We start from the raw sequence: 21,918 nt of genomic DNA, 5'->3' as shown, positions 1-21,918 counted from the left end.
CAATGGAAGGCTACCTGAAATTGGAAAATGAGTGCTGTGGAAAGAAGTTGCTGAGATATAATTCTCTCTTCCACCTTCCCAAGAAGCTGCCCTGAAATTATTCATCATGCAAAGGACGGATGATCCCAGCATTACTGTGCTCACACCTATTAACAGAACTGCAGGCAGACTTTATGTGTATTAGACCCATGTGTCAGAGGTGCCTCTTGTTCTTTTAATCAAGAAAGCCACATTTTGTCGACATGTCAGGATATCTCTTGCTAGTTTTAACATCTTGCCTTGTATCTTCAAAAGCAATTGTTCAACAGTAGGGAATGGTGGGTTAAAAGAAACAGTATGCCAAAAGTGGACGGGCTCATTGGTGGATTTAACTAGTTAATAAAATTATTTGCTTCACTGCAAGTCAAGGGCTTCTACAATTCTACACAGTGGGAACGGAGCACAAGAGTTCTGCATTTCATTGGCACAGCCCTGCAAAATCCTCACAAGTGGGAAAACCCCCACACACTATGGCTTCAATACACTTTGATGTAAACATGTAGCAACTCAAAAATCAATTTTCCCAGCAGGTAGTTTGCAAAGGCCATTTATTCAGCAAGAGTATTAATTCGTCAGCTAGTGCTGCAACTAACAAGCTCTAGAGAGCAGCAGGTATAAAAATGTTAGCTGTTTACTTTCCATTTATTCTGGAGGCACTTACAATTAAGCACTTATGTGTTCTCCAGCCATTTAATATTGTGTTTATTCTGTATTGATTCATGAAAACCCTCATATTTAGAGGGTGTTTCACTCCCCCCTAAATTGCACTGGGGACTTATTCAACTGTTTGGACTGTGGTCTCAGCAAATTAGCAGGGTCTCTATTAAATATTCTCTGCCTGCTTTTTTTGCTCATTTCTTGATGCTCCAAGTGTTATTTCTGTATTTGAACTTGGCTTTCCCTCTTTTCTACACCCATTCTCGACATACAATACACAGCTGTACAAATCAAAACACAGTTCAATGGTTAAAAAGAAGGCAGCTTTGGAACCAAAGTGAAGAGCCAGCCCACAGCCTGGGTAGTTTATTCATTAAATTATATTTATATAATTAGAAATAACATTTATATAATTTTATATAAATGGAATATAACAAGATTATTGTAAGGGCAGCAGAGTCAACTACATTCTGGTTGTTATCACTCAAGGAAGACTGAGGAGCAAAGAAAAGATGAATGGCATGAAGGTACCATTTCACTTTAACTTTGTGTTACTGTAGTTACTGCTTCAGAGAGGAAAAGAGGCTTGCACATTGTAGGGCATAAGAAATATAAGAAAAAAGGACACATTATCCATTTCTCTCATTGCAATTGCTGCCTGACTCCCATTTCTAGGTAGGACTGGATTTAACTGGTGGCAAATGGCACGAGGTTGTACCTGCCATATGCTGTCTACTTAACAGATGAAAAAGTCATTCAGCTTGTCTTCACTGCTGTTGATCTGAGTATTGCATTGACTTCGTAACCACTGCAACTTGTCAAGAGTTTACAATGCAGCAAACCATGTAAAGGGTGATGAATGACTATATTCTCATGCATGCAAGGTATAATTTTAAGGAGAGAGAAATCACACTGACATATCACTGTATAAGCAATGAGAATGGCTACAAATTATTTAACAACCCAAAGGACATGAGGTGAATAGTGGGGTGGGGTGGGGGGCAGGGGGAAATCTATAAACATTTCTTGCTTGGAGTGCAATCTGGCTTAAGGTTAGTCATGCTTATAATCTGCCATTGCAGATTACGGTAAATCCTGCTCAGGGGCCTGTCATCTGTCACATATCGTTGGATTTACAATATACATTTAACACTATGCATCTGCAACATTGGAAAGTCTTCATCCAAGAAACTTTATAGGTTATTTCAGTTTTATCATCCAAGAGACTTCTGAAGGCAAACAGATGGCAGGACATTGACTACCCAAAGACATCAAATATGCTTCATGGCTAACAAAAATTTGGGCAAGAACGTATCCCTTAAACATTTCAATGCAAATATTATCGTAAGATTCATAGATTCACCAAAATACAATCTATCTATGCAACATATTGAAATATCAGGTTTTGCACTTTTTTAAACAGTTGGTGCATTTGTTTGTTAGCTCATTTCCTAAATCTCGGGAGAAATAAGGTATGTTGCTAATATGCTATCTACAACATCGTGAACTTTATATTCCATTTGGAAAATCCCTGATGTTATTTACAAATATGGGAAGTTACTAAATTGCGAGTCAGAGGCAAGTGATTTGCCTAAATATATCACAGGAAAGAAAAAAAAATGTATCTAACACTGAATGTCCTATTTTTATAACAGAAATAATGATGCATCCAGTAATAGTTTTCCATGATTTTCTAATGTCAGTTAAAATGAAAAAAAAATAGCTTGAATTGTTATAAAATATCATCCTAGAAATTGGAAATTCTCTGTTATTTCAATTATTTATTTCTCATCAGGATGGTAAAATTAGATGGAAATGTCACAGAATTAACTTAAATTAATAACCAATACTGTTTAAATAGTATACATTTCTGTAGCATCTTTATAACTAAAAAGCTTTTGTCGTTATGTTCTGATAACTAAGAAAATATGAAACTAAATCCTCCATAAAATGTACAAGTAAAGTTGCTAAAAACAGCATGCCCATTTTTGTGGCAACTGACAGCTGATCGATTGCATACCTTCTCTTTCCCATGAGAATCAACTTAGGAGACAGATATAATATGACAGATTTATTGTACATTTATCTTCAGTATACTTCTAAGGTGTCAGAAATTCCAGCATGCAGAAATTCACAAAAAAAAAACCTCTAAACATTGGCATAGAAAAAGAAATTTAGGAAAAAAAATAAAAGCAAGGAAAAAAATCACATTGATCCAATATATTTTGAGCTTCCATCAAGCGAGTAACAAAGCAACATTTCTGCATATAGGGGAAAAAAAAGAGAGAAAAAAAAGAGCCTGTATTGAAGTCAATCAGCCAAAGCTCTCATTCAGTCGGTCTATGAGGATCGCAATGACACTGCAGAGGCAACCTTCCCCCCCCCCCCGCCGCCAATAAATGCCGAAGCCCAAGCTTCAGGAAGTTATCTTGCAATCTGTTGACAAGCATGTGGGCACGAGAATCTGGCATTTTCTCAGGATGAGGTTGTTTCTTCCCCCTCCTTTTTAGAGTTTTCCATTCGCAAAGGCTGCCTCCTGGAACTGAGGGACAAATAGTTTGAAATAAGCCCTAGAAAAATGCATAAAAAGTTTATGTTAGTAAAGATCAAAATAAGAGAGCGTGTTGCATTTACAGACAAAATTGTCTAGCGTGCAAAACATAAAACCGTTTCTGATTAAAGATCTCTTTTCGTTATACTGTGGCTGGCATGATCAAATATAGCGCTACAATTTCTTACTCTGAAATAATGCTTAAAATACAGTCTTATCCCTTACAGAAAACTCTAATTGCATATTTTAAAAAACAAGTAAGTCGGGGGCATATGTTACTCAAATAATGGTTTATTATAAATTTCTTTTAACAGAATTGTTTGCATCTATTAGTGCTTTATTGTCATTCACTCTGTTGCCATTTCTACTGAAAAACAATTTGCTTAGTATATCTTAGGTTATTGCCCTCCTTCCTGCTACCTTCATGAAGATCTCTAATACACTTAATTCCTATACACTAACCAGAGTAATATTTTGCAGAAGTAAAAAAAAAAGTACCTCATTTTCCAAAGCGCATCAAATAGATCATATGTTAGCTATTGTTTCATATTAAATTATAGACATTTCCAGTATAGTACCTTGATTCTTATCAGGCAACTGATACAACTGGATTTCACATAATATGAATGCTTAATAGATACAAATTTCTAGGAGTGAATTTTAATTTATACATTAAAGATAACTATATAGTGGGAATATGTTATGTACATTTTAGAATCAAAGTGATAGGAGTTAAATCCAGACAGCTCTGTATCTGCCCGTTTCTATAATGGGCGAAGTCTGTCATGTTCATAAATATGCCATATTTTAAAAATCCATATGGACTGCACAGAGCAAATTTAACATTCTGTATTCTGTATTCAAGGGACGCGGTGGCTCAGCGGGTTAGGATGCTGAGCTTGTCGATCAGAAGGTCGGCAGTTTGGCGGGTCGAATCCCGAGTGCTACGTAACAGAGTGAGCGCCTGTTACTCGTCCCAGCTTCTGCCAACGTAGCAGTTCGAAAGCACGTAAAAATACAAGTAGAAAAATAGGGACCACTATGGTGGGAAGGTAACAGCGTTCCGTGCGCCTTTGGCGTCTAGTCATGCCGGCCACATGACCACGGAGACATCCTCGGACAAGCGGTGACTCTTCGGCTTTGAAATGGAGATGAGCACCTGCCCCCTAGAGTTGGAAACGACTAGCACGCATGGGCGGGGGAACCTTTACCTTTATTCTGTATTCAGTCCAAGAGCCAGCATGGTGTAGTGGTTAAGATGCTGGACTAGGAGTAGAGAGACCAAGGGTCTCATCCTGCCTTAGGCACAGAAGCCAGTTGGGTGGACCTTAGGAAGTCACTCCCTCTCAGACCTAATCAACATCAGCTGACCAGGAAAAATACACACACAAAGCAAAAGCCAAAAGCATTGTCACACCATGCATTGATGGCTTCACTATAGTGAATTAGAAATACATTAGGAAAGCAAGAATCTTCCATATTGTGTCTACTGACCAAGTGGCATGAATGACTAAATTTAAAAATAAGAAAGAATTCTGAGGAGACACTACTCTATTCTCTCCTTCTGCCATTGCATTCCCCCTCATTCCATTAGGATAGCTGTTTTACATCTCTCTCTCTCTCTGTAAATTTCTGAAGTGAAGGTGCTTATAAATTACAATCTTGCTTGAATACTTACAATAACTAGTCTGATCAAACATGCCAAAAATTCTAGGCATTTTTAATGCAAAATCCTATGCCAAGGATCCAGGAAGGAAGGCAAGAAGGAAGTAAGAAACCACTGAATGTCACAATCTGGAGAGAGGATTTAGCAGCATTTTAACTCCATATTGGAGGCTGATAAACTTGAGTAAACATAAACTCATAACATTAGAATATCCCAGAATATGTAGTCCATCATCCAGAAATTCATGATTTCTATGTAGAATTAATTTACATTAAAAAGGCTAAAGATTTTTATTGCGGAAAGGAGGAATAGAATAAATAAACCTGTTACTTTATTTGAATTGTTCTACAATTTCAACTGTTTTATATATATTCTTTGACACAACATGAGTCCCTTTTTAACTTTAAGAGCAAATTTTGGGTGTATGTGTAAAAACATTTCAAGTTTTTATTTGAGCTCAAAGAAGCACCAATTGGAACACCAGGCTGAGCAGCATATTGCCCCCAACAATCCGGGTCCTCATTTTACCAACCTCAGAAGGATGGAAGGCTGAGTCAACTTTGAGCCCGTCGGGGTCGAACTCCAGACAATGGGCAAAATTAACCTGCAATACTGCACTGTAACCACTGCATCACTGGGGCAGTGGTTACAATGCAGTATTCATGGCCAGAGGACCAAATAATCCATATCTTTCAGAATATTTGGAACAGTAAGATTAATAAGGGATAAGACATTACTGGCTAACCTCTTCCTTACATTTTTAGAAATTCTGAAAATATTAAAAACAATGTAGTAAGTGAGGTACAAGATAATATATAGTTATAAACAGATATCTCATCCATAAACATATTTCTTTAATACAGGAATTAGATTCTTTGTCTAGTTTAAACTGGAGCAAATTAGATTTGATGTATTTATTTACAACATTTATATTGTTGCAAATCTTAAATATATAACTGTGGGCAACTCAAAACACCAAAGAGCACATTAAACAAATATGGAACTCAACCATTAACACATTAACCAAAGCATCCTAAACAACTGCCAAATCAGCTGCACCTTTATTCGGCTCAACAAACATCCTTGTCCAACTCTGAGGGGAAACTCAGGTCTTCAAAGCCACCCAGAAGGCCCAGAGGTAGCGTTATGACAGAGAAGGAACTTGATGGTATTACTGAGACTTACTAATAATTCTGACAACATGGAGTTTTGGAGGTTGCTTTTATTTATCTTGATATCATGATTCTTTTAAGCTTTCCCAAATGATATATTTAAATTAATTTTGGCAAAAAGTGAAACAGATGGTCTGGAAATTATTTTTGAGTATTTGGGGCAAGATAATTGTGAATTTAACTCCAAGGCAAATTTATATTTTAAAATGTATCCTATTTCTATTCCTTTATACTATTTTAGACAAATTAACAAAGTTACTAAACATTTTTCTTTGGTAGGAATATCCTTTAAAATAATGTGATATAAATATGCCTGCCTGGAAAGTGGATTTAACTTTTTTCTTTTTCGGGTTATAACTGGGCACTTGTTCAATTAATCTTCAATTAATCATGTTGATATAAGGAATTTCCAGATTCAGCTCATGATTAGAATAAAATGATGATTGGGAATAACTGTTTCCAAATTACATAACTTACATTCAGTTTAACAAGATATGTATGTATAATACGAATCATGCATGTAATTTCTAATTTACCTATAAAAATAGTACATTATAAAATGATAGTAGATAAATCCTTTTGGGGAGTTATAACTTAGATCTCTCATCATATTGAAAAAGTTTAGGATTAGGATTAGGATTTAGGATTTATTAAATTTATATGCTACCCTTCTCCCTAAGGACTCAGGGCGGCTCACAACAATAAAAATTAAGAGGCATAAAATACAAAAATTAAAAAAGAATTAAACAATGAATATAAGAAATATGGGACAATTTACACAATAAAAACCAAATTAAAAACCATGGTCAGTCCAGGCCCGCTTGTTGGAACAACCATGTCTTCAGGTCACAGCGGAAGGATCGAAGGTCAGGGGCCGTCCGCAGCTCCGGAGGCAGTTCATTCCAGAGGGTTGGCGTGCCCACAGAGAAGGCTCTCCCCCTGGGGGTCGCCAGCCAGCATTGCCTGGCTGACGGAACCCTGAGGAGGCAGACTCTGTGGGAGCGAACTGGGCGATGGGAGGTTGACATTGGCAGCAGGTGGTCTCGCAAGTACCCCGGGCCTAAGCCATGTAGGGCCTTAAAGGTAATTACCAGCACCTTGAATCGCACCCGGAGGGCAACCGGAAGCCAGTGCAGCCCATGAAGGAGATGTAACATGGGAGTATCGAGATACTCCCATAAGCACCCGCGTGGCCTCATTTTGCACTAGCTGAAGCCTCCGGGTGCACTTCAAGGGCAGCCCCATGTAGAGAGCATTGCAGTAATCCAGGCAAGAAGTGACAAGGGCATGGGTGACCGTGCATAAGGCATCTCGGTCCAAAAAGGGGCGCAACTGGTGCACCAGGCGAACCTGTGCAAAGGCCCCCCTGGTCACGGTGGTTAGATGATCTTCCAGGTTAAGCCGTGAATCCAGGAGGACACCCACGTTGCGGGCCCTTTCTGAGGGGGGCAAGAGCTCTCCCCCCATCAAAAGAGATGGAACATCTTGGACAATGCGAGATGCCGGTATCCACAGCCACTCGGTCTTGGAGGGGTTCAGCCTGAGCCTGTTCCTTCCCATCCAGACCCGCACCGCCTCCAGGCACCGGGACATCGTGTCAAGGGCATCACTGGGTTGGCTCGGGATGGAGATAAACAACTGGGTATCATCCGCATATTGGGGATACCTCACTCCAAAGCCACGGATGATCTCACCCAGCGGCTTCATATAGATGTTAAACAGGAGGGGGGAGAGAACCGACCCCTGAGGTACCCCACAGGAAAGGGGCCTCGGGGTAGATCTCTGCCCCCCTGCCACTACAAACTGCGAACGGCCCGAGAGGTAAGAGGAGAACCACCGTAAAACAGTGCCTCTTAATACTAAAAAACTGTGTTTTAGATCAGGGTGTTTCTTGGGGGTTTATTAAGCAAACATTATTTCATAATAAATAATATTTACTTATTTTTCAGTTGTGATGCCATTACTTCCTCTATTTGAGATGTATCTTGGGAGAATTAACTGATGTTCCTAAATCAGTACTTCATCTTTCATAAAACAGTAGATATATTCTACTTGCATAATCTTTGGATTAATGAGCAGATATTCTGTTTCTTGGTTTTTTTTAAAAAGAAGCTATTCTCTTTTTAATGTACAACATCTGTAATATGCATTGTATATCGGTATTTTAGACTTTCTCCAATAATAATTGGCTGCGATCACCCTCCAGTTGGTAATACAATTTCTACTTGGTGAATTTTTTTGCCAGATTGAGGCTTGGTCTGCTACTGCCATTTTATCTATATCTATATCTATATCTATATCTATATCTTTCTTTCTCTCTGTCTGTCTGTCTATCTATCCATCCATCCATCTATCATGTATTGATCAAATTTGTATAGCTGTTCGTCTTATAAAAAGCAACTCTACATGATGTACAAAAAATAAATGAAACAATAAATGTAAAAAGTTATAAAAATATAAATTCCATATTAAAAATAAATATTATAAAAATATACATACCCCAGGCAAAGAAAGGATAAAAATGGCTACCTCAGCAATGGAACCATCTAAGCATGTCACTGGTTCCCTAGGGCCTTCCAGAATGTCAAAAGGGATAGAGGTAATTTAAATCATGAGAATGTCCCATAAGGCAGCCACCACAACAAAGAAAGCACATCTCTTGGGACTCATCAAATGTAGTTTCTTAGCTGATGGTTCATGCAATATGCCTTCTCTGCCAGATCTAATCGGATGGCTAATTGGCAGAGGCAACCCATCAGATAGCCTGGCCTCGTATCATGAAGGGTTTTAAAAGTTAAAACCAGCACCTTGAATTGGAGCTAGAAGCAAACTGGCAACCAATGCAGCTCACAAAGCAGATGTTTAATATGCACTGTTCTAGGAGTACATATAGTTGCCTGCACTACTGCATCCTGTATCAGCTGAAGTTTCTGGATATTCTTCAATGGGAACCCCATGTAGAATGCATTGCAGTAGTCCAATCTGGTGGTGACTAGGGCATAAGTGACTGAAAACAGGGACTGCCAATCCAGGAATGGATCAACTGGTGCACAATTCCTAGCCATATTTGGATTATGGACTGAAATCAGGATTTGCAGGTATTTATAAGGACAGCTGACTATTAAAGATAGGTATATTTAAAATTTATCAACAGAGAGCAAACCTTTACTAGCACTGATGATGTTACCTAGTTTGGGTAATGAAATGTCTACAAGAAAACAACCAATACAACTCCCCTCTTTAAAGATTACAAGCAAAGCAAGAAGAAAACCTGGTAACTTCTAGCCTTTCAGCAGAAAGGGAGAGCATTCTTCACTTCCTGCCAACCTTATCAATTTCTCTGATGAATGCAGGAGCTGGTTATCCTTTGGGACACACTCGATTCACAGAGATCAAGTGACTAAAGAGCACCTCATCGCTGGGGACACAATGGGATAACAGGGTTGCATAATAAATATGTATGCAGCAAGAGGACTATTCCCATTCTTGATACAAAATGAAGAATAATTTCCTGATTTTATAAATGTTAAGAAAAGTTATATGTGGGGAGAAAGGGAGGGAGAGGGAAAAGCACAATTATCAGCTAATAAGATTAGTCTAAAACACAAGGGCATAGGAAAGAGATGACAGTTCACCAAGAAAACCATCTGTTATGCACAAAATGCGGGTAGCCAATACTGAATCTTTCTGCAACTAGGAGAGAAAGCTGTACTGAGCATTCTATTGCCCTTCAACAGATGGAAATCGCTTTCAAATTCAATACTGCTTGCAAAAAACTTCTGTAAAAGTAACAAATTCATAGCAAAGGCATATCTAATCTTTAAGAGCACTGAACTCTTCAGCAATTTTTTATTTATTTTTAATCAGTTTGGAGTACATGACACATCATACTATGACATTATGTGGTTTAGTCTCAATTTTACACTTCTCTCCATATAGAAACCAGTTTTCAAGTAAAGCTTATACTAGTTCCTAACATTCTTTACATGCTGCTTTCCACTCTCCAGTTCAGAAATTCACTTTCTGAATTCTCTAAAAATTTGACCTAATTTGGCATTGAAAATTGGTCTAGTGTTGTTGCTTGTATTGTACTCCTATGTTGAGAAATTTCATCTGCTATCCAAGCAGCTGCTTAGAGCAGACATGTTAAACACAAGGCCCGGGGGCCAGATCCGGCCCATGAAGTGATTTCATGCGGCCCGCGAAGCCATCCTGGAAACAGTGAGGTAATGGCCCCCACTGCCTTGGCCCTGGCCCAGAGACCCTCTTTCTGCCAGAGACCCTCAGATCTGTCCCACTCCTGCCCAGGCCCCCATAGGCACCCTTGATGCGAACGATGTACAGCTGGCCATGCCCACCCAGTAGGCCATACACACTTTTGCCACGCCCACCCAGTAGGCCATGCCCACCCAGGCCACACCCACCCAGCCCCCGGAGGGCAACCGAAATGCTGATGCGGCCCTCAATGAAATTGAGTTTGACACCCCTGGCTTAGAGGGTCAAAGTGTGTGTCTGAAATTGAGTGCAAAATCTTTGTGGTCAATACACACTTGATTCTTCCTCCCTCTCTCCTTTTGTTTTTTACAGTTACACATGCATAAATCTTGAAAAAAACAACAACATTACCCTAGATTGCCTGGCTAGTGTATAACAGTGATTTGTATATGGCACTTCAACATGCATCCACTAAATGCAACAGAATGTGATAGAAACAACAATACTCAGATATATAAAGGTTCATGTGCTTTATACCTATGGTTTTCATCCTGGACTATTTGTGTGTACTCTCGTTTTGTAAAATAAATAAGCAAAAGCAATCCAATAACATAATGTTGGTTTTGTTAATACTCCTAAATGAAATACTGCATTAAAGCTGTAGAATACATCACATTTTCCAGGCCAAGAACCACACCTGGCATTTGAGAGGCCTGAAGGCATGCATAAAATAGTAGGTGGATTAGAATGAGGGCAAAAGCTAAATTGGTTTGATTTAATTTATATTTAATTAAAATAAAATACAGTTAATTTGAATATTTTTCTTTCACACCATAAATGATAACTTAATAACTACTTTAGACATTTCTAAGGCTGCCTCTAAAGCAGAGGTGGGGAACTATGCCCCCTTTATGACTTGTGGACTTCAGCTCTGAGAATTCTGGGAGTTGAAGTCCACAAGTTATAAAAGGGCCATAGTTTCCCACCCCTGCTCTAAAGTATGGGGGACCATATCAGGGTACAGGGTACAAGTTCCCTTTAAATGTGTAGATTTCCGTTTCTAGAATTCTACACCAGCATAGCCACAGCTGACAATTCTGGGCAAATCCACAAATCTGGACAGCAGAGATGTAAAAAACCTGATGTCTTAGATTAGGGGAGACTGCCTTAAAGACTCAGGTTTTGCACCTCTGAGATACATCAAGTTGACCACCTCCCAAGAAATGGAAAATGGGAGGTATGGAAGGTAATAAGATAGTGTCAGCTTCCCAAATATACTAGGCAGGAAACAAACCAGATGAGCTACTTCTGCTTTATTGTAAGGCTACATTAATAGCATCTTGCAAGTCCGAAACTACAAATCTCCTGCCCTTTCTATACTGTCTGAGAGGTTAGGGAGGATACCTTCTCAGCCCTTCTCCTCTCGGTATGCAGCTGCAGATAGTAGCCTCTCTAATCTGAAGGTTCTCTAGATAGCATCTCCTTGCCGTTTCTCAAGCTCTTTCTCACATATCATTGCAGATGGAGATTGTGCCATTTTGGGGAACTTCTAGGACGTTTACAAGAACTCAACAAACTCCTGCAATTCAATCCTATAAAAACTACATTGTTTGTGGGAATGATTTATCATTAACATAGCATTATTTTAAAATGTCCTTTAATTACTTAATATGTTCAATGTTTGAAATGGACTCCGCATGATTTACAGAGAACAGGCAGAAGAGAAGGCACATGATACAAACAGACTGTAACTAAGCAGATATGGTATCTAGATGGGATACTGTGTGATAACTACCACATAACACTTTGAATTTTATGGGGAGTACTGGATATAAATGACTATGGAGATTCTCAAGTCATCTAGGTCATGGTTGACAACCATGACCTGGATGGCTGAGAATCTCCGTAGACAATTAGTGATGCACTTTGGGATGAACACCCTTCGAATGGTGCGGGAATATGAATGGATTTCCAGAAAAAATGCAGACTACAGAAGCCATTTGCGCTTCAGTTTGAGATGCAGACAACACAGTCTCATCCCCAACAGCCTGCACCTGTGTTCAACAGTAAATGGATATAAATGAAATGAAAATAATCACTGCAACACATTCTTCCAAACTAATGTGAAAAGTGTTGCCTCTAGATTGGAGTTCAGTTTAAGATCAATATAATTGGTCTCTTATATAAGCACTACAATTGACAAAAGGGTAGAAAGTATAACACAAGAGTATAAATAGATGCTAGCTAGGATTCAAAAGTGCTTACTAAACCCTTTCTTGTTGAATTAGTTAATCTTCTCAGTGTTTTAGGACCTCAAGAAAAAGATCCTCGTCATTCACTTATAAGCTGCATTCATCTATGTATGATTGTTATGATACTTTTGGAGTGCTGGGTGACTCATGTTAATAAAAAACTGTAGCAGTGGAATAGCAGTCTTCCAATACATGAAGGGATGTCACAGGGCAGAGGGTGTGAATTTATTCTCCACAGCACCAGAGGGTAGGAGAAGAATCACAGAGCTTTTAAGCAGTGGAAGAGCCTGCCTCTTGAACTTATGAGTGCTCCATCACTGGAGGTTTTGAAGGGAAGACTAGGCATTTGAATGGTATGAGGATTCCTGCACTGGGCAGGGGTTGGACTAACTGACCTCCAGGGTATCTTTCACTCCAACAATCCTATGAAAATCTTCCTTTCTTTCACACTTACATGTTTGGAGTTGTTCTTATTACTAGTGTTATCTATTATACAGGAATAAAGCAAACAATGTGATCTTCTGAACACAGATACGCAAACAGAAACTCTAACAGCATCAGGAAACAAGTCAAAAACAGATAGGATAGCAACCAAGGTGTAGGATGTAAAAGTGGCCCCCCAGAAACTAATGAAGAAGTTTGATTCACCCATTACTTTTCACCTATCATGAAATTCCCCCACCCTCACCTGAAATATCATTACAGGTTTCAAATGCTCAGCAATCTCAACATAACCAACCAAAGGTTATAAGTAATACAGCAATTGAATTCTTACTGTAGCGGTTCTCCAGTAAATAACTTGTACTAAATAAAACTTATATATAGCATTTATTTGAAAATGAGACAAAATTATTTCCCCCTGCTATTTTCCTTGGGTTGGAGGAGCTGGAAGTGGGGGAAACCTATTTTTTCTTATTGCTGGTTTGGAGGATTTCGGTCAATTTTTGTTTCAGAGGTTATAAATTTTGTTTTAAAGATCTATTCTTTAATTCATTTTATACTGTCAATCTTTCTGGCTTCATGGCTATATAGAAGTCATTGTTTCTGTCCTATTGTTCTGCTTTAAACGTTAAGCCATTTGGGGAAAGATGTGTTTTAATGGAGAATTTTCTGAATGGGTTGGTATGGACAATTTGAGTTGCTGGAGTTGAAAGGCTGGAAGGTTGAAAGCCATTAAGAACAATATGTTTCTGTAAAGAAATTAAGTAACTGGACTATACCTATGTTCAAAGATGCTACCTTTTAACTTCATTTTATTACTCTTCTAGAAGGAATGTTTCTCTGAAGAGTAAATGCATGAACAAAATCTGCAACAGATCACTTGCTGATTATATAAAATTTGACCTTACAGAATGCTGGCAAAAAATTTTTATCATGACTCTTAGAGGAGGAGGAATGTATAAGGGCTGGAAAAAGCAATAGGGACAAGGAATGACCCTATACTCTCTGGGATAGCTTAGGGTAGCCATAAAACAATGCATTTTATACTCTGCACTGCTGGAGAGGAACACTGATTTCTTAAAGAAAATTCTATTGCCATTGCTATTACACAGGCAAGGAATCAGACACCATTCTCATTTCAGGATCATGTTAACGGAGTGTGACTCAAGATCTTATGTCCTCTTGTTCTTCCAAAACATGCCCAATAAAACTCTGAAACTTTATCAGCCACAGAGATAATGGAAAGCAAAAAGGATAGGAGTTGTCTGAACAAATGAGCTTTCATGTACTGTGTGTTAGAATCCCAGAGATATATATCCTTAAGAATCTAGAACTAATTTTAAGAAATTAAAATTCTAATACCAAGAAAAACATTCATATAATGCAACAGTAATTTTTTTTAATCATTTACTGTTTCAGCTCAAGAACTATGACAGAAGCCTCTTTTTTCCGTGCTCAAAAACATACAGATATGTTATTGGACAGTGAAAACTAAAGATTTATTTGCATGTTTAAGCTATTCATATATTAGCAGGATTTTTTTTTTAAAAAAAAACTCTAGCTGATGGCGTAAAAGTGGTTGAAGGCGTTTTAATTTGAACTGAAACCCAACATTAAGAGTAGACAACTCATCACCAGTACAATATGTCTTAAATCCAATTTTCAACAACTGACAACAGATTGTAGACTCATCAGCATTATATAACTTTCCATTTCCTTCCACTAGAATACTGACTGTTTCACATACACTGTTACTTGGGGGCAGGCCCCGCTAATTTGGATTAGTTTGGACTAATTTGGATCTGTCCATATTGATGGGTTTTCAAGAAATATATAAAATGTTTCGGGTATGTTTGTTACTGCTAATTAGTTTGTAGCATCCAACTCTCTAAAAGCCCATTTCCAGAATTATCTTTTAGTAGAATACTCATTAATGCCTATTGGAAGAAGCAATGGTAAGTTATGGGGATTTTACCAATAAAAGAGAATAGTTGTAGCTTCATTACCCAAACTAAATAACATCATCAATGCTAGTGCATAGAAAACAACCAAGCTCAGAGAGTACCAAGGACCCTTCATATGGAAATTTTAGAAAGATCATAGTTCTCTATAGAAATTAGGGAGACGCCTGTCAGATCAGGCTATAGGCTCATGTAGTCCAGCATTCTGTATCTCATAGTGGCGAGCTAGGCCCATTTGGGAATCTTACAAATCTGCATTAGAAAATGATAATGTGGATCCCAACACAACTATTCAATGAGTACTGCCTATGATTCAAGAAATAGGAAACAGACATCAATATAAATTGCCATTTCTACATTGGCTGCCATTATTACAGCTGCTGGCAGCAACTTTTGCAGTTTAATTATGTACAATATGAAAAATGTATTCATTTTTTGATCCCCAGCTCCTGCATTTAATTTCAATGGATAACTATCTCTCACCCTTTCCATGTTATCCATGCCATGTATGATTTTATATAACCCTTAACCTCTTCCATTTCAAGCTAAAGAGACCTAACAGCTGTAGCAAGAAAAGACTGATGTTTTGTTACTGGGAAAGAGGAAGAAGCAAACAGGTTCCTTGGAATGGGTCTGAAAGATAAAGCAATTATGAGGTGAAGAGACTAGATGAAGAATGTTGGACGGAAAAGACTGTATGTATGTCAATAATAAAAGGTTGAAAGAATGATGCATAAATGAGGAGGGAATTGATTCAAAGAATCAAGCAGCAGGGTTATTTTGGATCTGTTTGTGGGGAGATTATTGAAGAAGCTGTATGAACTGAATTTTAACAATAATGAGCAAGAGTACAATTCCTCATAGTTACAACATATTCACTTACGCAAAATGTAATTATCTGGCTTTTTCCAAGTTAAAGGAATGAGAAATGTTTCTATGCCCATCCTAGAACAAAAATCCAAATATTTGAACGCAGCCATAGTTTATCTTGGACATATAGGCAACCAGGTATGTCAGTACTGTTTATGTAGAAGGTATCCAAAAGGTGCAAGGTTAAAGATTTAAATTCATCCATTTTATATCACTTGTTTGAATAACATGTGTAAGAACAATAAAACAATCATAACATTGTTCTTTTCTTCATTTCAGCATTACAATTAAGATTTGAGGGTTAAAAATGCCTTTAACATGATTACGGTAATATGAATACCATACCAGTTTTCTCAATTATTTTTGCGCTTTTCATGTTACCTATCCCGAATGGCATTTGCCAGTTACAATGTATGCAAATATACCAGCAACAGGCTTTCAATAACAAATGCTTCTTACTTCAGACCATAATCCTCCTAGTGCAAAAAATTCAGACCAGAGAAAAATATGAACAATCTTACTCTCCTTATATATACATTAGGTGAAAAGAACTAAATTCAGGGCAGAAATCATAAGACTTGTCTCTTTGACCTATTAATTTCAGACTATAATTATCATGTTGCCAATTCATAATAATGTCATGTTATATAAAGGATGTCAACAGCGTGGCCGCAAAGTGCATCCAAATTCTTGTAAATCCTGCTGACTACACACTTTCTGAAGCTCAGTCTGGTAATTCCAAAGGCTTTATAGTTCCCTGATCTTGCTGCAACTTGTCAGGAAACAAAGAAAACTTGTTTTGAAAATGCTTGCCACCCACAGCAGTCTGTTCTTGGGCATTTGCAAAGAGAGGACCAGCCCTTCCCTGACCACACATAGTCTGGCTGGCTGTTTTTGTGTAACTCCCAGTAATTAAGCTTGAAAGGCACAAAGAATAGATAGTTCAGTGCTCTCAAAAGACAGGGCCACAAGCCTCCCAACCAGCTCTGACCTACGGACACACTCAAAGGCTATAGGGAGAGTTAGATATCGACAGAGAAAAGACAAGAGTTGATTCAGTTATACAATGGATAGTGAAACCTAAACAATCCAGTGAAAATAACACAACTAAAGTCATTAGGCAAAAAGATTAAATGCAACATGTAGAAACTGATTCTCAAGAACTGCTTTAGGTATGGCTGAGACAGCGTTCTGCGTGGCTGTGTGGAAAGTGGGAATGGCTGCTGTCGCTCCTTGTAGAAGGGGGCTCTCGCAGACCCTTCCATCTACAGTGGAGCAGAAACAAAACCCTTAGAGCTCCTATGAACTCTTGGAAAACAGGAATAAAAATAACGACAAAAAAACAACAACAAGAAGTGGCAGATTCATAGCCCTTAAAAAAACAACAACAACAACACCCAACTATCAGGATGAACCGATCAGTAAAATATCAGTTTAGACTGCACCATAGGTAGAAAGGTTTAAACTCAGGCAAAGAGCCACTCTCTTCACACGTCATTCCTGTGTTGGTACAAGAAATAAATTTAATCTCTTCCATTCAAATATATAATGAAAGGTGTACAATCATATACTCTCACAAATGCAACAATAGCTACTACCCAGAAATGTTCGCTTTCTCAGATTTGATTCTGACTCTGATTTTGGGGCAGATTGCTATTCTATTTCTGTGTTCTGTTTCCCGTTCTTGTCCTCTTCTGGTCCAACCTCTCCATAATAACCCTCCGACCCTCTGGCTCTCACCTGCTCTCCTGGGGAAGGGGGAGGGCAGACACCTGAGCTCAGGCTGATCTATTTAAATGCCAGGTCTGTTGTGAATAAAGCTCCCCTCATCCATGATTTGATCGAGGAGGAAGACGCAGACCTGACGTGCATCACGGAAACTTGGTTGGGCCCGGAGGGAGGGGGTCCCTCTGATTGATCTATGCCCTCCAGGTTTCCGTGTGCTACATAAACCTCGGGCTCAGGGTAGGGGAGGTGGCGTGGCGATCGTTATTAGAGAGACCCTCCGTCCACGGGAGACCACTGCCCCTCAGATAGACGGATGTGAGTCCCTCCTCTTAAGGTGGGGTCCTGGTGGTCAGTTAGGCCTGCTACTTGCATACCTCTCTCCAAGCTGCGTAGCAACGGCTCTGCCCAGGCTACTTGACGCTCTCTCAGGATTGGTGGTTGAATTTCCCAGACTTATGGTTCTGGGAGATTTTAATCTGCCTTCCCTGGGCGGTGCATCGGAGGCAGCCCGAGAGTTCATGGCTTCCATGATGGCCATGGACCTGACCCAAATTATTCAAGACCCGACACACGAGGGGGGAAACACACCTGATCTTATTTTTATCTCTGGGCATTGGCTTAATGGTCTGGGAGGGGTTACTCCAACATCTCAACCCCTTTCATGGACAGATCATTATCTCCTACGGTTGGATCTCCGTCACGTCACCCCCTGCTGTCAAGAGGCGGAACCGACCAGATGGTTCCGCCCCAGGCGCCTGATGGACCCAGATAAGTTCCAGATGGTGCTTGGATTGATTCCTACCTCCCTCTCCCACAGCCCAGTCGAGTCCTTAGTTAATGCCTGGCAACAGGCTGCCTCAGAGGCTCTCGACCGCATTGTGCCTTTGCGGCCTCTGACCCGGCGCAGGTCCCGGCTCGCTCCTTGGTTCTCCAAGGACCTGTGGGAGATGAAACGCCGGAAAAGGGGCCTAGAGAGCATTTGGAGAACCAGTCGGTCCGAGTCTAACCGAACACAGTTAAGATCCTTTTCTAGATCTTATCTTGTGGCACTGGAGGTGGCGAAGCACGCTTACTTCACCACCCTCATTGCGTCCGCAGTTAACCGCCCAGCCACCCTGTTTAGGGTGGTCCGCTCCCTTTTAAATCAAGGGACGGGAGAGGACCCCTTATGAGGACGGGTTGAGGAATTTAGTAAATATCTGGTGGACAAAATTGCTCAGATTCGGGCTGGTCTGGACTCTGACTGGGCAGTATCTGACGAGAGGAAAACGATGAGTTTGGCCGAGAACATTTGGGAAGAGTTTGATCCTGTGACTCCGGATGAAGTGGACAGGATCATGGGAAAATTAAGTGCCACCACGTGTTTGTTGGACCTGTGTCCCTCCTGGCTGGGCTATGCCTCTCGGGAGGTTACACGAGGCTGGATCCTAGCAGTTATCAATGCCTCACTAAGTGAAGGGTACTTCCCTGCCGCCTTGAAAGAGGCGGTGGTAAGGCCCCTCCTTAAGAAACCTGCATTGGACCCAGCTATTTTAAATAACCTCCGTCCTGTCTCCAACCTTCGCTTTCTTGCGAAGGTCGTTGAGAGCGTGGTAGCACGGCAGCTCCCTTTGGTTCTGGAGGAAACTGAGTATCTGGATCCGTACCAATCGGGTTTCAGGCCCGGGTATAGCACGGAGACGGCATTGGTCGTGCTGGTGAATGATCTCTGGCGGGCCCGAGATAGGCCGTGGCCTCAAAACACTCCTTTTCCACCTGGCTGACCTGGACTGACAGGGATTTTAATTATGTTTTTAATTTTTAACTCTAATTTTTAATTTATTTTAATTTTAATTTTAATTTATTGTACAGAGGCCTTTAATTTTAATTTTATCTTAACTTCCGTATTTATTATATGTTATTGTTGTTAGCTGCCCTGAGTCCTTCGGGAGATAGGGCGGCATATAAGTCCCAATAATAAATAAATAAAATAAATAAATAATATGCCTAACATGTTGCTGGATAAGAAGGCCTGCAGAGTTTAGCTTATGCTCTGACAGGTTAGTGATAAAATGGCTGAAACGCTCAGAGGAAAATGGTTTAAGGAACACTTAATATGCACTTCCTTTAATCATCATAGCAGTGTCTGGGCTAAACTAAGGCTTAGTGTTGTGACTGGCTGGACTTGGCTCCAAAGTTCTAGAAACAAAAGGAGACAAGCAAGTTGGCCAAATGGGAAATCACCCACATCTCTGCCAGATTTGGGATTAAATTCAGCAGCAATTTAGAGGAATTCAATTTTGTAGAGCAAATTGGAATATGGTTTAGCACAGGGGTCTTCAAACTTGGCCCTTTTATGACTTGTGGACTTCAACTCCCAGAATTCCTCAGCCAACTTGCCTGGCTGAGGAATTCTGGGAGTTGAAGTCCACAAGTCATAAAAGGGCCAAGTTTGAAGACCCTTGGTTTAGCATTTGCCCAACGGTAATTCACTGATACTGAATCTCTTCATTCTCTGATGACAGTTGGTACTTTGAAACTCTAAATAATAAATAAATCAGAAGCCATAAGTTTTCCATCTGTTCTAATGGAACAAACTTAAATGCTTGCTGTTTTCTTGTCTCTCTGTATGAAGAATGGTTTAAAATGCTGTCTTTTTCCACAATGGGTTAGTCAGATAAACAGTGAACATAAAACTTCAAACAGCAATTGTTTTAAATGTGGTTTGATAAACTGCATCACATTTCATAACAGGATTATTGTAACATGTTATTATACACCCAAGCATCCTTGTGATCCAGAACAGAAACTTTGTTTAACATTAACTTAATTCACAAAGTTCACAAACATTCCAAGATCACATACAACATTTCAAATACATATTTTAAAAGAAGCACTGAAGTGAAAGTTTGAAATTAGTATTTAAGCTCAGATTAAAAAAAGGGCTTCCTAACTTTATCTGTAAAAGTCCTATGTTTAACAAAAAAAAATCTCGTGTGTCAATTACTGTGCTTTTAACTTAGATTTTAAACCTTCAACTGTTTTAAAAAGTTGGTGTGGTGTCTGTTTCAGTACAGATACAAAGGGCAACATCTCAAGTCAGCCTGCTGAGAGTTCCTTGATCCCTTTGCTGATAAGGAGACCATGTTTTTTTCCACTCAAGTCATTAGTTTTGTGTATCTTTCTGTAAGTCCCTTAGTTGTTTATATTGGCCTTGGTTGTAATATTTGTCAGTTTCACCAATAGGTGTTGTCCGCTCATTAGATGTGACAATGCCTTCTGGGCCAGCTGTACCGACTTTCAAAGGAGTTGGTTGATAATCAGTGTTGTCTTATAATGGGTTCACAGTCTTTGCACTGAATTGTAAGAGGGCTCCACACTCCCTCAGGCTGATGTCTGTCGTAATGTGACCAGTTCCATAAGTAGCATTCTCCATGGCAGACAGGGCTACTTTGCTAGGCATTGTAACACACAAGTAGGATTTGATAATTTTGGTCTGGAATGGGAGAAACTACAAAAAAGGTCCAGAATGGTTATGTCTAAGGCCAAAACTATAATCCATTGTAATTTTTCTAAAGTCATGAGAATTGGTTTGCTGGATGCTATGCTTGCTCTTTGCTCCCTGAACCTCAGTATGAGGTTTTTTGCCTCATAGGGCAAAAAAGGCTCTTCTCTTCTGTATTGTTGATAACTCCTAGATGACTCCTAGATGCAGAATCTTTTCAAGGATACCAACAAATTCTTCTTGAAGTTCAACAACTAAGGCACTTCACATAGAAGGGGAGATAATTAATGAGAAAATTAAATGTCCAGTTAGGTACAGATGTGGTACTTCGGGCCCATAAGTCTTCTACCAGCATCTGTGTCACTTTGGTGAATACTTTGTGTAGAGAGACAAGTCCAAAGGGGAGCATTCTGAACTAGGACCAATCCTTTCGGTATGCAAAGGGGAACAACAATGCAAAAGTCATCCTGTACAGAAACCAAAGAACTGATGGTATGGCTTGTTGTGAATATAAAAGTATGCTTTGCCAGATCCGTCAACGCTAAAAAAATATCTAGTATAATGTCTTCACTGAGTCCATCATATATTGTTTGAAGTCTAATTGTCTGCAGTACACGATTCAGAATGTCTTTCCAAGTTCAATATTTTTTTTGGCATTATAAACAGAAGGGAAAATACATCAGACAAATACTCCTGAAAGTATATCTTCCACTGGATCAATGTCCATTAAGCGATTTATTGCTTCCTTTATCCTGAGTTACTTCTCATTGTTTTGAACACAGGGGATGGCAGAAATCTGCCTTTTGATTTTTTTTATGAATTCCTGAGCATATCCTTAATAATTAGTATTCATCTGTCCCTACATGTATGCTTCCAAGGTTT

The 21,918-nt window shown here is 39.4% G+C and overlaps 1 protein-coding gene across 3 annotated transcripts in view; it reads right to left on the bottom strand.

Annotated features, from left to right (window-relative positions):
* Positions 1-1,034: 1,034 nt before the first annotated feature.
* BABAM2 (BRISC and BRCA1 A complex member 2) overlaps positions 1,035-21,918 on the bottom strand; it is a gene marked incomplete at its 3' end in the record, with an annotated part of 166,235 nt that continues 145,351 nt past the window's right edge. For all 3 annotated transcript variants that reach the window (XM_083352014.1, XM_083352016.1, XM_083352015.1), the window contains exon 12: positions 1,035-3,266. In XM_083352014.1, coding sequence (XP_083208140.1) covers positions 3,203-3,266 — 64 coding nt within the window. The remainder of the gene's footprint in view (positions 3,267-21,918) is intronic.

The sequence above is a fragment of the Vipera ursinii genome (genome assembly GCF_947247035.1).
Source record: "Vipera ursinii genome assembly, chromosome: 1".
NCBI classification, from domain to species: Eukaryota; Metazoa; Chordata; class Lepidosauria; order Squamata; family Viperidae; genus Vipera; species Vipera ursinii.
This window is presented reverse-complemented; position numbering and strand designations above follow the sequence as displayed.